The sequence below is a fragment of the Arvicola amphibius genome, chromosome 12 (assembly GCF_903992535.2).
Source record: "Arvicola amphibius chromosome 12, mArvAmp1.2, whole genome shotgun sequence".
NCBI classification, from domain to species: Eukaryota; Metazoa; Chordata; class Mammalia; order Rodentia; family Cricetidae; genus Arvicola; species Arvicola amphibius.
The window spans coordinates 34067050-34084024 of NC_052058.2; the positions used below are offsets into that span (position 1 = coordinate 34067050).

The 16975-nt window shown below is 39.0% G+C and overlaps 1 protein-coding gene across 11 annotated transcripts in view; it reads right to left on the reverse strand.

Annotated features, from left to right (window-relative positions):
• The window catches only part of Shld2 (shieldin complex subunit 2), a 92246-nt gene that overhangs the window by 39575 nt on the left and 35696 nt on the right, over window positions 1-16975 (reverse strand). Inside the window, exons 1-2 of one of the 11 annotated variants that reach the window (XM_038348474.1) lie at window positions 11824-11948; window positions 11126-11223 (exon numbers count right to left, since the gene is read on the reverse strand). The exons of 5 other annotated variants lie outside the window; for them this stretch is intronic. Coding sequence is in view for 1 of the 6 variants with exons in the window: in XM_038348473.1 (XP_038204401.1) it covers window positions 11824-11881 (58 nt within the window). In the remaining 5 variants the exon portion in view is untranslated. Of the gene's footprint in view, window positions 1-469; window positions 969-2293; window positions 2319-10403; window positions 10425-11125; window positions 11224-11823; window positions 11949-16975 lie in introns of those variants that run through there. 5 more of the 11 variants (XM_038348475.1, XM_038348473.1, XM_038348480.1 and 2 more) reach the window with 5 other exon arrangements.

The window sequence follows — 16975 nt, forward strand, 5'->3', positions numbered from 1 at the left end:
ATACAGTTTCCGTGTAATTATTTTGGGTAACGCTAGCAGGGTGGCGGGACGCAGCCCCGCTGCTCTTTCTACAAACTTCCATCTACAGTCTTCAGTTAAAGACTGAGAGAAGGGCCAATAAGCTGGTTCAGTGTAAGGTGCTTAATATGCAAGCCTGACAACCTGAGTTCAATCTCGGAAACCATGCTGGGAAGGGAGAAGTGACTCCCAAAGTTCTCCTCGACCTCTACCATTCACACCTAGACTTACATTCACACATACATACCACACACTCACTCACACACACAAATAATAACTAATAAATCTAATATTAAAATTTAATTGTAAGATAGAGACACAAAGCTAAGCATCAAACAAGTACATTTTTAAAATGTGCATTTTTGTGTTGTCAAATCCTGTCCCAATTAAATAACAACTTAGCTTTAAAGGGCAGTCATTTATTTAATTGTATCATATTATCCTTAAATACCTGTCTTCTTAACTCAATAGACTCTCTCAGTTAAGTTTTGAACCTCCTCTGAACTCAATCTCATAATCAATAGAAGGCACAAACTGAAAGGCAAAAAACAAGTTAGTTTGTTGTTTTGTTTTTGTTCATTTGTTTGTTTTTCGAGATAGGGTTTCTGTGTAGCCTTGGCTGTCCTGGAACTCAGTCTCTAAGACCAGGCTTGCCTCAAACTCACAGAGATCTGCCTGTTTCTGCCTCCCGAGTACCAGGATCAAAAGCAGGTGCCGTCATGCAGAGAAGGGTCTTATGTAGTCTAGGCTGATCCTGAACTTGTTATACATTCAAGGATATCCTTGAATCCTAACCTTCTGGGTTTATAAGTGTGCATCACCATGCCCAGCTTCATCTTTTCTATAATACAAACAAATTCAAACTGATGGTAATAACTATGTAATACATAAAAAGAAACTCATCATCATTTAAAAACTTTTTTACTAGCCAGGTGGTTGTGGCACATGCCTTTAATCCCAGCACATGGGAGGCAGAGGCAGGAGGATCTCTGTAAATTCAAGGTCAGCATGGTCTACAAAGCAAGTTCCAGGACAACCAGGACTGTTACACAGAGAAACTCTATCTCAAAAAACTAAAAACCACAACAACCAAAAAAAGCAAACAAACAAAAGACAACCACTTTTTTTCTATAAACTATGGTACTTTATGTAAGGAAATCTGAGCAAACACCCTATTGGTTGGTAAAGAAACATTTCAACTTATCACTTGCTCATAACTGACTTTAATTAAACAGATATATTCCTATTACTCACTGAAAAGCATTGATTAGTAGAATAATATGGAGGCAACGGCAGAGAAGGTTTTAGGCCTGAGGTACTTTTGACCTCATGTATTCTGACTACAAACTAGAAGATGGGGTGGGGATGATTACCTAAACAGTGGTCTTGTTTGAAAATGACTGCCGTTAATCCCCAAGTGGGTCCTAGCAATCCCGTTCCTGCCTGCACAATCCCTTTTGAAATAACTTTTGTATCCATGTCCTCACATACAGCAGGCGACCATATTACTGATTGCTCTCACATTTACCAATATAATTCCATGGAGTCTATATTCTCTCCTAGTTTCCTGATGATATTGCTAAGCTCTCATAAGTATGCATGCGCGAGCATGTGTGCGTGTGTGTGTGCGTGTGTGTGTGTGTGTGTGTGTGTGTATGTGTGTATGTGTACAAAAGCACATGAAGAAGCCAGAAAAGACACTGAGTATTCTCTACTAACCCCTTTACTTTTTTTGAGACAGAGTTTCTCACTGAATCTAAGAGAGCCATGTCAATATAAATGCATCTTCTAAACACATAAATTTTAATGGAAAAATTAACATTTAGAATATATAACTTAGCTGGGCAGTGGTGGCAGATGCTTTTAATCCGAGCACTTGGGAGGCAGAGGTGGGTGGATCTCTGAGTTTGAGGTCAGCCTGGTCTATAGAGTGAGTTCCAGGACAGTCCAGGCTATATAAAGAAACCCTGTCTGGAAAAAGAAAAAGAAAAAAAGAAAGAAAGAAAGGAAGAGAAGGAAAAGGAGAAGGGAGGGGAATGGGGAAAGGGTAGGGAAGGAGGAAGGAAGAGAAAGGGAAAGAAGGAGGAAGGAAGGAGGAAAGACATATAACTTGGCCAGGCATAGTAGCACAAACCAAACCTTTAATCCCAGCACCAGGGAGGCAGAGCCATGTAGATCTCTGTGAGTTCAAGGCCAGCCTTGTCTACAAAGACAGTTCCAGGACAACCAGGACTGTTGTACAGAGGAAAGAGGAAACCCTGTCTCAAAAAAAAACCTTTAAGGGGCTGGAGAGATGGCTCAGTGGTTAAGAGCACTGCCTGCTCTTCCAAAGGTCTTGAGTTCAATTCCCGGCAACCACATGGTGGCTCACAACCATCTGTAATGAGGTCTGGTGCCCTCTTCTGGCCTGCAGACATAAACACAGACAGAATATTGTATACATAATAAATTAATTAATTAAAAAAACTTTAAAAATATTTTAAAAAAGAATCAAGAAGGCTTAGGGGTGTGTGTGTGTGTGTGTGTGTGTGTGTGTATGTGTGGTATGTGTGTGTGTGTGTGTGTGTGTGTGTATGTGTGTGTATCCTAGTACTTTGTATCCTAGTACTTTAGAGACAAAAGCATCAGGGCCCTCCTAAGTTTGAGGACAGAACCTGGGGCTATAAAAGCCAGACTCTCTCTCAAAAGGATCATGAGAGACCAAGATTATAGATGATTGTTTTAATACTTCTGTGTTTAATTTTTTATGATATATGACTAATATATACTATTTTCATAATGCCAGTTCTTTTTCATTTGGCCATTCAGGCATTCTTTCACAGCCTCCAGACAGAATACAATGTTCCAAGAATAGAGAACAACAGTCCTATTGCTAATACTTAATATGAAAGTTAAGAACTGAAGGCATATGTCACAAACAATCCCACACCAGTTTGGAATTATGATTAATAGAATGGTTATTTATTTAAAAGGGAAAAACTTACAGATCACCGTCCCAGCCAACAGCCCTCTGCGCAATCATGAAGGGAGCCTAGTCGCCGGAAGCAGAGCCGGAAGCCAGAGCACGAGTAGAGGAAAGTGGCCGCGTTTTTTAAAGAGAGAGACCACGCCCCAATGGGCTGGTATCTCAGTGGCTATTGGCTGAAGGAGCGGAAGGAGCTCCCACAACACCTCCCCCTTTTGTTTAAGTAAGAGAGTTCTAAACCTACTATGAAATTATACACAATAAGTACAAATATCCTATTCCAACTAGTTTAAGTCTTGTATAATAAAAAACTTGGCCAAGTCATGAGAGGAAAGTAACTACATGTATATAGTCTTGAACCCCATCGAAGATCTGAGAAGGGAAATAATGTTACCTGAGTAATTAGGAAGTGCATTCAAACAACTTCCAAAACATGCAACAAATCACAGAGACAACTAGCTACCTGGACAATCACCCAAAGTCACGTTTGCAGTGTTGAAGCAACCAACTTTGGCTAAGGCCTAATGTAACTGACACACCATTTTCAAAGGCAAGAAACTTTTCAAAACTATGTTACCCTGTCTTGGCAGGATATGACAGACCTGTTTTATCTATTTATGGATACTCTGTATCTGTCAGTGGTTGAGATATGGGCATTTCTTTGCCCAAAGGCCAGTTCTGCCAAGAAGAAAGGCTCCAGGTGGAGTGTCTTTGGTGCTCAACATTCTTTTGGGAATAGATCGGTGTTGCCAGGAGCAACTGTGTCTCACTACCATGGAACTTTGAGTTAAATTAAAGGCCATTTTCTACAGCTCTTTGAAGAGGTTGAAGATTATCTATCTATACTGAGTATAATCTCTATGTATCTAACAAACCTGATTAGTCTAATTATAAATGACAAACATAGATGACTATTGATCTATATAATTCTCAATACCTATCTAACTTAAAGACTAAGACAATAAACAACTGTGCAATAAATGAGGACAATATGACCTCCAAATATAAACAATGCACAAATATACAATGCAATATGGTAAATATATATCAATACATAAACAATATATAAGTATTTTAATCAGAGGTAGAAATGTACACTGAAATATGGTAAATAGATACAATATATATCAATACAATATATATCAATACATAAAAAATGTTTTAAACAGAGGTAGAAACATGCATGCATACAATAGTCAATATAATTTAACTTTGTATCAATATACAACAATCGATACCAATATATTTGTCTAAAAACAGTAACTCACAATTACAAATCTATTATCCCATCATCCAATTATCCCTCTTTTTTTTCAAAAAGATCCCTGAGCTTATAAAATTCCTCTCCCAACCCCTCAACCCCCAACCCTCAACCGTATACTAATTATAATCAACCCTTAAATAATGTCCCTAAACCCAAGGACAAACTTTACAGGGAGAGGGGACGTCGTCCTCTAGAATTACTTCCAGCTGTCATGGGGGCGATGTTCTTTCTGGGGGATCCTGTGAAAGTAAAATGATGGTTAAATTTCAAGATCAATGTCTTTTAAAATTACAAATAGTCTCTGAGTATTTTGTGCAGGTCTGGCCAGAATGTTGTACAAGAAATGCACCATTTCAGCTAACTAAGTTGGAACCATCTTGTGCAGCTGGTACCCAAAACAGGTCTTGTAGTAGCACTATCAGTATCATAACGTCATATCAACCAGGTGGAGTTGTTGTTATGGGGCCCCATCTTCTCCCTGGAAACTTCAAATGTCACTGCAGGAAAAACTCGTTGTTCATTGTGGAAAACTTAAAAATTAATCATATAGACATATACAGACATACATATATTCAATGAAAGGCACGATAGATATATTCAATGAAAAGTATGAGAGATATGAAGAAAAGCAAAAATGTTTTCTAAACTCATATTTCTTTCTGTCCCATATCATGGCTCTTGACATGAGACAGAAACTCTGGGTTTTTCTCTTACCAACAGGCTTGGAATTAGAGAGGGACTGAGCCAGAGTCCAACTCCAAAACCAGCTCTATAAATTTAGAAATATGATTTAGTATATTTTACTTACAGAACCTATTCAGTTTTCTTGATAATCCCTATTGGGCAGCTATTTTTCCATCTGTCAGTATTCAAACATCCAGGGTCCCTTGAATTTTTCAAAGAAGAATGTTTACCTGTGGAGATAAGAACAGAACCCTGCCCCCATTCTATATGTTTTTCTTACCACCTGTATAAATATCATCATTGTGGATGAGCTGTCATTTCACCTTTCCAAGAGGTTTCTCCTCTTCAAATCAACCTTTACTAATTTTGGTGGTATTCACAATTTTTCTTCTCCTGTGGAAACAAGAGCAAAACCCCTTCCCCAATGTAGCACATCTCCTGGCTTCCATTGAGAGGTCAGCACATCTTTGAAATAAATCGGTTGATTTAGTTCAGCAGACTTTTCCATTATCCAATGTCTTTCTGCCACTGTTGTTCCTTTCTCATTAGTATTAAAAAATATTCAAGGTTAATAAAGCATTATGCAATCTATTTCTGGGGGTATTTTCCATCTCTTTCTGTTTGTTCAGCATATCCTTTATAGAACGATTTGATCTTTCTATAACTGCCTGACCAGTAGGATTATTTGGTATACCTGTAATGTGTTTTATATTATAGTAATCAAAAAAGCGTTTCATTTTCTTAGATACATATGCTGGACCATTGTCTGTCTTTATTTGAGCAGGTATACCCATGATGGCCATAACTTCCAATAAATGTGTGATTACTGAATCAGCCTTTTCTGAGCTCAGGGCAGTAGCCCATTGAAAACCTGAATATGTGTCTATGGTGTGGTGTACATATTTTAATTTACCAAATTCCATAAAGTGGAACACATCCATCTGCCAGATTTCATTCCTTTGAGTACCCTTTGGGTTATTCCCTGCAGGCAATCATGATTGATTATAGAAAGAACAAGTAGGACATCTCTTTATAATGTCCTTAGCTTGTTACCATGTAATGGAAAACTCTTTCTTTAAGCCTTTACTATTGACATGAAGTTTTTTATGAAATTCTGAGGCCTGCAACAAGCTCCCAATCAATAATTGGTCAATTTCAGTGTTACCTTGTGCTAGAGGACCAGGCAGACCCGTATGGGACCGGCTGTGTTATGTACATTGGACAAAGCCTATTCCTAATTACATCTTGTACCTGGATAAACAATGAAGTCAACTCTGTGTCATCTGGAATAAATTCAGCAGTTTCAATATGCAAAATAACTCTTTCTGCATATTGTTAATCTGTAACTATATTAAGAGGTTCTTTAAAGTCCCTTAGCACCGTAAGAATGGCATATAATTCTGCCTTCTGGACAGAATTATAAGGGCTTTGTTCCACCTTACTCAATTCATCTGACTTATAACCTGCTTTCCCTTATTTGCATCAGTATAAAACGTACGTATTGGAGCATCACGTACAATTCTAGGAAGAATCCAAGAAGTTCTCCTTATGAGGTTGAGTCTATCACTTTTGGGATAGTTGCTATTAATTTCTCCCAAAAAATTAGCACAAGCTCTTTGCCATGGTTCATTGTCTTCCCATAACTTTTTTATTTCCTCAGCTATAAAAGGCACTATAATTTCTGCTGGGTCTATACCTGCTAGTTGACGAAGTCTCAGCTTACCTTTTATAATTAATTCAGAGACTTTTTCCACTAAGTTTTTAATTTTTTACTTGGTTTATTAGGTATAAATATCCACTCTAAAATAATATCTTCCCTCTGCATTAAAATCCCTGTAGGAGAAGTTCTGGAAGGCAATATGACTAGAATGCAGCTAAAATTTGGGTTCACCCTATCCACATGTGCCTCCTGTAATTTTTCCTCAATCATTGTCAGTTCCTTTTCTCAGCTGTCAGTTTTCGGGGACTATTCAAATCTTTAACACCATCTAAGGTTTTATTTAAATGAACTATTAGATCAGGTGTTATCCCAAAAGCTGGTTGTAGACTGGAAATGTCTCCTAACAATCTTTCTAAGACATTAAGAGTCTGTAACCGGTCTCTCCTAATTTGTGCCTTTCGCGTTTTAATTTTCTCTAACCCTATTCTGTAACCTAGGTAATTAATAGAATTTCCTTTTTGAATCTTTTCAGGGGCAATTTGTAATCCCCATTTAGGAAAGACTTTCTTTACTTCTTCAAACATTCTTTCTAAAGTATCTTTATTTGAATCAGATAACAAAATGTCATCCATGTAATGATAAATTATGGACTTGGGAAATTGCTTACGAATTATTTCCAATGGCTTACTTACAAAATATTGGCACAATGTAGGACTATTGAGCATCCCCTGTGGGAGGACAGTCCACTGATACTTCCTAGTAGGCTGAGAATTATTATAAGTAGGCACCGTTAAGGCAAACTTTTCTCTACCCTTTTCTTGTAAAGGTATAGTAAAAAAAAAAATCTTTCAAGTCAATAACTATAAGAGGCCATCCTTTTGGTAATAGAGAAGGCAAAGGAATTCCAGATTGTAGTGGGCCCATAGGTTGAATTACCTTGTTGACAGCTCTTAGATCTGTCACCATTCTCCATTTACCAGATTTCTTTTTTACAACAAACACAGGAGAATTCCAAGGGCTGGTTGATTCCTCAATATGGTGAGCATCTAGTTGCTCTTGTACCAGCTGTTCCAATGCCTATAATTTATCTTCAGCTAAAGGCCATTGTTTAACCCATATTGGCTTCTCAGTTAGTCATTTTAAAGGTAGGGCTGTTGGTACCTCTAAATGTTTGTTAGTTGCTTTATGTTCTTGTACAGCCTGAATGGCTGGTGACCTTTGTGCATAGTACTTTATTACATCCTTCCCAGAATTATGAGTTCCTGAGACTGCAGGAATGTTAATCTGGGTATTCCATTGTTGTAGCAGGTCATGGCCCCATAAATTTATTGCAATATTGGCTATATATGGCCTTAGTCTTCCTATTTGCCCTTCAGGCCCTATGCATTCAAACCATCTTGCGTTTTGTTTTACACGAGATAGGGTTCCAATTCCCAGGAACTGAATATCCACCTCTTGAAGAGGCCAATTCAGATGCCAAGATTCTGGAGTAATGATACCTACATCCGCACCTGTGTCTAATAAGCCTTCAATAAAAATGCCATTTATGCAGACTCTTAGCTTTGGTCTTTGATCGTTAATAGAAGTCTTCCAAAATATATGTTTACTCTGTCCTACTAGATTTTTTTTACTTGTCCTCCACATGTAATTCATCATTTAGACCAGTATTACTTTTTACAGCAGAAATTGGAGCTTTTAATTTTCTTGGTGAGGCACATTCTCCACTGTGACTGGGAATGACTGGGCCACTTCTGGCTTGGGGGCCTGCGAGAGGCCCCTCAAGGGGTTTCCCGATGGTATCAGGTTGCCTTGTCTGTTTGTTGTTGACCTGCATTCGTTGGACCAATGTCGGCCTTTACCGCATCTCTTATATATACCTGAAGGCTGGGGTCTCCTATTATTGTCATTCCCAGAGGAGATATTATTCCTAGAAGTTCTTTGTCTGCAATCCTGTTGCAGATGTCCTAATTTACCACAATTAAAACACATGGCAGTTTTATGTCTCCTCATTGCTTTGGAAATTGCTTCTCCTACCCAAGCTTCATCATTATAGCTAAACGTCTCAACATTCATCGTATGCTGAATCCATTCATCCATAGGTGCTGATCTAGACTTTAAAGGCCCAATTATCTTTTTGCAATATATATTTGCATTTTCAAAAGCTAGAGATTCAAGAAGTATTCGTCTAGCTTCTGGGTCTGTTACCCCTATGTCCAGAGCCTTAATTAATCTTTGCAAAAAGTTAACAAAGGGTTCTCTCTGTCCCTGCCTAATCCTGGTATATGATTCGACCCTTTTCCCTGGATCTTGTATTCTATTCCAAGCATTTAAGGCTCCCTTGTGACATAATGACAATACTTCTTCATCATAAAGAGCTTGGACCTGTGGATCAGCATACGCTCTTACACGAAGAATTTGATCTTGGGAAACCTCCACACCTTTTGTTCTTCCTTGCTGTTTCATATGTTTGGATTCTTCTCTGAAATAAATTTCAAACATCAAGGAAGGTCCATCATCTAAAACTGTATACACTAACTAATAGAAATCATGGGGGGGGGTGGGTAGCTCTGACATTAGAAGCCCAAGTCCTTATCATTTCCTTAACAAATGCAGAGTGCAAGCCATAATTAACGACAGCTTGCTTGATTTCTTTTAGATCATTCATTTCTATTGGCTTCCATCTAGCTTTTTTGACTCCCTTTGAGCCTTTAGAAGTTGACAATTTGTCAGAATAAATTACAGAGTATGTCGCTAAAACCCTGGGTAAGCCAGTTCTAATAGCTGGTGGTGGCATTGTATCCTGTCCTTGTGCCTCCTCACTGTTCACCAGCTCCAATAATTTCTTCAATCTTTTCAAATCTTTTTATAATTGTCTCTCTTAAATCCTGAATCTCCTGACCTGCCTGAGTTTCTAGTAAAGATTGTATGATTCTTAGGAGTGCCATATTCTTCCTTAGTGATAGAATATTGAAAAGAATACTGAAACCTAGTAACTAGTAAATTAAGGTATCACCATAGTCATATAAACCTTGCATGATATAAAACATTGTATTAATAAACAAAACAGTAAAATTTGCATTGGAAACGAAAACTGCCATATTACCTATTATCCAGGAAGTGGTGCTGTTGCAGAGTCACGACTAGAACCGCTGCAAAGGTGACTAAAATGGGGTCCTGTTTCAGTGTCCGCCTTAGTATTTGTTAAAAACTGGGAAATGCGAGTTGCTCGACAAAGAAAATGTAATTAAATCAATTCCATACATGGAACCAGAAACCCAGAATCCCAGGGGTAGAGAAGAGCAACCCGGAAGCTGAGTATGGCCTCCACATGACAGAGTCGCCCTGAGGGGTTACAGTTTTCGGCAACCACCTGCACTCTGGGTCACGCCACTTAAGCGTTGCGCTTGCAAGGGAGATTTAAAAAACGTCTCAGAAAAGAGTAGGCCAGGTAGGCAGAGACTGTGAGGGCCTGTGGAGTTTAAATCCATGTGGGGAGGCAAACGATAGGGTGCGTGGGGACTTGAAGTCAATCTGAGGCTTGTAAAGGGAAAATATAAAGAATTTCAGCAAGAAAAGCCACTGCGTGATAATTTATATTAAACTGCTGGCTCCACGCACAAGGCACAGGCCTTGGCTGAGGGAGGGAGGGCTCACGCCAAGCCAAGCTGGCGGCAGGCAGCCAAGCAGGGGAAGGAGGGGCCCTAAAACCAAACGTTCAGGTGCCAGATGAAAGCATATGTCACAAACAATCCCACACCAGTTTGGAATTATGATTAATAGAATGGTTATTTATTTAAAAGGGAAAAACTTACAGATCACTGTCCCAGCCAACAGCCCTCTGCGCAATCATAAAGGGAGCCTAGTCACCTGAAGCAGAGCTGGAAGCCAGAGCGTGAGTGGAGGGAAGTGGCCGCGGTTTTTTTTAAAGAGAGAGACCACGCCCCAATGGGCTGGTATCTCCGTGGCTATTGGCTGAAGGAGCGGAAGGAGCTCCCACAACAGAGAACAATGGCAGCAGCCATTGAAGTTTATCAGTTAAGGGTCTGGAGAGATGGTTCAGTGGTTAAGAGTGCATATTACTCTTTCAGGGGACCCAAGTTTAGTTCCCAGCATCCATATCAGGTAGCTCACCACAAGCTAACTCTACTTCCATCCACACCTTCTGGTGTACACACACACACACACACAAAAGAATCTTTTATTTTAAAAAATGTATTTAAGAAAATAATTAAGAGCTAAATAGACTAAAATGTTCAGATAATTTACAGCTTGTAATAGTGAAGTACCGTAAAGAGAAAGGTAGAGCGATTTTGGGTGTCACATTACAATTCACTGGAGAGCAAGAACTAAGTATTCATGTATCAACCACACAGCCCACTTTCATTTAACCTTCATCAAATAACCTTCATGTGCAATAACTGGTAGAGTAGGTTTTTTTAAGTTATATGCCATTAATTAGATTCACCACAAGGAGGCCCCAAATAGTACTGCAAAACCCTTCAAAATGCTATCTAGAGGAAGAGGAAATACTCACAGTGAATCAAGGCAGAAAGCAAGACCATTGCTAATAAACTCCCTGCTGGTGAACCTGTGGGCATTCTTCTCCAGTGTTTCTTCTGTTTAGCCCTGAGTCTTTTAAAGGAAAGAGAAAAGTTCTATGTTGCTCCTTTGTCCTCATTTTTCCTTAAATCATTTCCCACTTAAATCTGTCTCCTATTACAATTTTGCTCCAATGCCCTCAGTGTGGAGAACCTTCCAGTAGACAGACCAAAGGTCAGTTTCAATCCTCCCCGATTGCCATTTGAAACTGCTGATCACCCCTTTCCTCAAAGACTCTACTTTCTTATTCTGTAAGGCCACAAATTACAACTGCTTTGGGGTTTAAGAGACAGGCATGTATTAATTTATTTAATAATCAAAACTGCTTGCCAGGCATTATGCTAGGCACTGGAAAACAATAAGTGAGTTTAAGGGGTTTATAGTATCATTGCAAAGATAAAGCAATGATCATCAAAGAGAGATCATACAGAATTAAAAGCAGGATGTCAACAGAAAGGGCAGTGTAGGCAGCACAATGAGGATGGAGCTGCTTATTAACTGCATTTTTCATAGGCTCTTAGGAATATGATTAATTACAAAGTTTAATAATGTTAAAAAAAAGTGAAGTACAGCCCGGAATCATCTCCACTCCCCAAACCAACACAGGGCCCAGAAAACTCTTAGTTGGCTTACCCAAGGGCCAGGCTGGCTGTAGGCTGTCTCCAAGATGTACAGAAAGAATGTAAAACATTCCCACGTTCTGTGTCCTCACGTAGCATTTTCTCAGTATCTTGAAATCTGACTCTCACTTCCTATCTCTATAAAGATCATCATAAGACAATAACAAAGTCCAGATTGCCAAATGAGTACTCACAGTACCGAACCGTGAGACACTCTGTTCCTGAGTTTCAGAACACGGCTCTTTCCCAACCAGTTCTTCCACTGATCTGAATTTTCTTTTCCTTTCTGTTCTTTCTTGAGCTGTCTTGTTATTTTACATGACTGCACAGAACTGCATCCAAGCCTGTTCATTTCACTGCCACATATCCAATCGTGTTTTATGAGCTTGCATTGAACTAACCCTTCCTCAGCGTCAGACCTAATCATATCTGTAGCATTACTACATTTGACAGAATCACAGAAGAATCAAAATCCAAAGCCCTCCTTCCCTTCAAAGCAGGGGCAGATGGTGATACACATGAGGTAATACAAACAGTTTTGATTCCTCAGAGAAACCTTCCAGATCCAGAAAGGTCTGGGATGAATCAAAATTATATAAAACACATGGCTATTTGTATATTAGTTATTTCACTATGCCTTTATTTATTTGTCTCAACAAATACCCTAAGTGTGGGACTTTCACTCTTTAAGAATTAGCTAGAAAACGGCCTTGATTATTTAAAACTGAGTAGTTATAAGAGGGCCAGTAAGACGCTCAGGAGGTGAAGGTGCACACTGAGCACGCCTGACGATGGCCCAGATTCAGTCTTTGGACCTCACAATGGAAAAAAGGAGCCAACTTCCGAAAGTTGAACTCTGCATGCCATGGCATGTGTCCACACACACAAACACACAAAACACAAATTTTAAAATTATACCAAAGGATGATGCTACCAAACAGCATAAGTTATAGAAATGATGAGCACATGAGTGGGGGTGGACAGTGGTGAGGGCTGGCATGTGTACAAACTGTCCTCAGTAAATGATAAGTTTCAATGACTCTAGGCTATGTTTTAGCTGTACTCAGAGGGTTAAAGCTCATTAAGCTACCAGGGGAAACCAGCAAGTACATATCCATTACCACAGTTAATAATTACACAGTTTCTCAATCTGCAGAAGGCCACCAGTCAGAAAGACTAACACACCACGGTCTTTATCTGATGAAAGTGTCTGTGATTTATAAACAGGATGAACTGCTGCAGCAGGTTTTGTCTCTGCCACACTACAGCTAAAGAAATGCTTCTGACAAACCCCATGTGATTAAAAGAAACTACATTCTCTACCACATAAGTAACCAGAAAATCTCACAATTACAATGTGCCATAGCTATTATGAAGGTTTTTCATGTCTACTCCCCCAAACACCAAGCAATTATAAGATTGCACAATAATATCAATGAACAAACAATATAGGGAGGGGTTGTAACTGAAGCATCGGTTCTGGAACGAGGCAGGGATACATTCAAACCCTCCTGCTCTGAAACTGTCAAGTGCTAAAGCCAAGTGACAGCCACATTGGGTTCTTTCTACTATTCTATTTCTATAGTCTTAACATCCATAATAACGTTAAGCTTCTCTATCTGTCAGATGAGAATTGTTTCTTCGTTCATTGAGAACAATATCATTCCCACTTCACGGTGTTGTGAGATGGCACACAATAATTAATATTAGCCTTCTATGGTCTTAAATCTAGTAAACTACATTCATACATACTTGGTGACACACCCAACAAGTTGTATTCAACAAGTTGTATTTCCTTCAAGTTTTTTGTTCTTACATGTATTTTTACATAGTGGCAATAATAAAAATGAAATTTTTTTACTGCTTTGATACATATGGCTCCCTCTTATGCCAATTCATAATCTCCTGGCACATTCTTAATGCTACCCTAAACAGTTTTTAATTACTACACAAAGTAATAATTTCCCTCTTTTTTTTGAGAGAGGGTCTCATGGAGCCCAGGCTGGCCTAGAAATCCCTATATATATTGGTTAGCTGAGGACAACTAAGCCTCTAGTTCTCTGTGCTGAGATGACAGGTATATATCAGCATTCTCAGTTTTATACTGGAACCCAGGGCTTCACGCATGCTAGGCAAATGCTTTACCAACTGAGCTACATCCCAGCCCTTTTTATTTATTTGTTTGTTTGTTTTAAATTTTATTATTAAAAAACTGCAAATAAAGAAAACATACATAGCAATTATGCAACCCAAAGACTATAAAACTCAACGAACTTCTATAGAGTTATAGCAGCCATTTGGAATGGAAGCTGTGGAGCTACACACTGAATTTTATAGTTTTACCATCAAATATATTTTTATGGACTTACCAACCATCAAATTCATCAGAGTTAGAGCTAATAAAACAAATAAGATGTATACCCTCCTCCAGAACTCATATTCACTTTTAATTAGCACAGAGAGTAATGCATTTATTTATGCCATGCTCATACTTTATTCTGATGCACGCACACTCTCCCCCATGTCCCCACTAGTCTCTTCCGTCCTAGCAGTCCCCGTCTACTTTTCTATCACATGGGTTCTGCCACCCTGGCATTCCTCTCCTTTAAAACCTTTTTCCCTCAACTATTAGGTGCCCTTCTAGAATTCTGACCATTCCCCACACTTACACACAGATACATATATGTATATCTATATATGTGTATATATGTGTGCATATATATAAACTATTAGAAAATAGGATCTGTATATAAGAGAGAATAAAAGTATTTATCTGAGACTGGGTTACCTCCTTCAAGGTAATATTGCCAGGACTACCCATTTTCCTACAAATTTCCTTTTTCCCTTTTGTTTATAGCTGAATAAAATTCCAGAGTGTGTATATAATGCATTTTCATTATCCATTCATCTATTGGTGGAAATCCAGGCTACAGCTAGGACTATGGATCGGGATAAATTGCTTAGGATGCTAAAGCCTTTGGTTCAACTCCCAGCAATACAAAAGAATCTTGGGACACTAAGGCTGATTCCATTTCTTTGCTATTGTAGAAAGAGCACCAATAAACATGGGTGTGCAAGTATCTCTATGGTGGGATAGGAAAGTCTATTGATAAAACTGTGACTCATGCAACTCAGCCTGGCCCCGAAATTGGCTATGTAGCCAAGGATGATTGAGCTTCTAGCCCTTTCTCCTCCACCCATGGAGTGTAGGATTACAGGCAAATGCCTGGTTTATGTAGTACTAGATATTGATCCCAGGGTTTTAATGCATGCTAGGCACTCTATTAGCTGAGCTGCAACTGCAGCCCCAGGACACAGAGTCTTTGTGGCGGATGTCCAGGAGTGCAGCGTGTGTGCGTGTGTGCGTGTGCGTATGCGTGTGCGCGTGCGCGTGCGCGTGTGTGTGTGTATATGTGCGTGTGCGTGTGTGTGTGTGTGCGTGTGCATGTGTGTGCGTGCGTGTGTGTGTGTGTGTGTGTTATGGAAGTTGTAATTTTATCTTTCTGAGACAGCATCATACTTATTTCCATAGTGTCCACATGGGTTTACACACCCACCAACAATGCATAAAGCTTCTTCCTCATCACGCCCTCACCAGCATTTGTTTTCTTGATGAGAGCCACTGGCTGGGGTGAAATAGAATCCCCAAGTAGCTTTATATTTGACTGATGGTTAAGGATGCTAAACATTTCTTAAAGTACCACTGGCAATTTGTATTTATTCTTTTTCAGCTTACTCCACCATACTTCTTTGCTTCTTTGCAGACCTTTCTAAATTTTAATTGCCAAACAGTCAAATTCTATTAATTCTTATGTATGTATTAAGATTTTCTAATTTTTAGGCATAAGTCAACATTAGTTCAATTAGTATTCCATTATTATTTAAATATCTTAACAGAATTATGGTAATGAAAGAATCAACTAATCAGGTGAAAAGCACAGCAGAAAGTATCACCAACAAGTAAGAATAGCAGAAAAACAGATCTCAGGAATGGTAGACAAGGTCAAGACACAGAGACCTATAAAAAGAAAAAAAGGAATAAACAAGACCAAAGCTTCCAAGAAATCTATATATTCAGAAGACTGAACCTAAGAATCCATGGGCTAGAAGGAGCTGGGGACACAGTCTATCCAATATAATTATAGCTGCAAATTTTCCAAACCTAGAGAAAGAAAAAGACAGTCATATAGGAAGCAATTATAACACCAAACAGACCTGACTAGAAGAGACTCTCCATGATACAGGACAGCTCAGATATCAAAAATACAAAACAAAGAAACAATGCCAATAATAGGAAAAGACAAAACCTACTAACACAGAGACAGAGAGTAGTAAAGGACAAACCTACCAGACTATCATAGAGACAGACAATCAAAAGACTTAGCTATGTCATCAGCAACTCTAAAGGCCAGAGAAGCATGGAATAATATATTCCAAACCCTAAAAGAAAATAATTGTCAATCAAGATTGCTATAACCAGAAAAAAAAATCTTTTAAAATTAAAAAAAGTCATTCTAAACTGGGTGGTGGTGGCTCACACCTTTAATCCGAGCACTCGGGAGGCAGAGGCAGGCAGATCTCTGAGAGTTATAGGCCAGCCTGGTCTACAAAAGCTAGTTCCAGGACAGCCTCTAAAGCTACAAAGAAACCCTGACTCAAAAAACCAAAAACGAAAAATAAAGTCATTCTAATACGAGCACAAGTTAAGTCAATTCACGACAATCCCAGAATTGCAAAAAAATTCCAACTATCTGGCCCTAGCTGGCCTGAAATTCACTATGTAGGCTAGACTGGTCTTGAACTCTCAGAGATCTGCCTGTCTCTGCCTCCCCAGTTCTGGGATTAAAGGTGTGCACCACCACACCTGGTTCTAGAAACTTAAGGGAATACCATACACAGCAGAATAAAGTTTCATACACAAGAACACAAGAAAGAATGTATTTCATGAAAACAACAGAACTGTCACGGGAAAACTGGGAATGAATCACTCATGACCAACATAGCAAACATCTACCTACCAGGAGAGGAAGAAAAGAACTACCAATAAACTAGCCAACCAGAACAACAAACAACAGAACCCTTCTCACCAGCAAATCCTTCTCACTTATAACCTCCACTATAAAGAACCTTAAGGCACCAATGAAAAGGCAGGCTAAACCAACTGG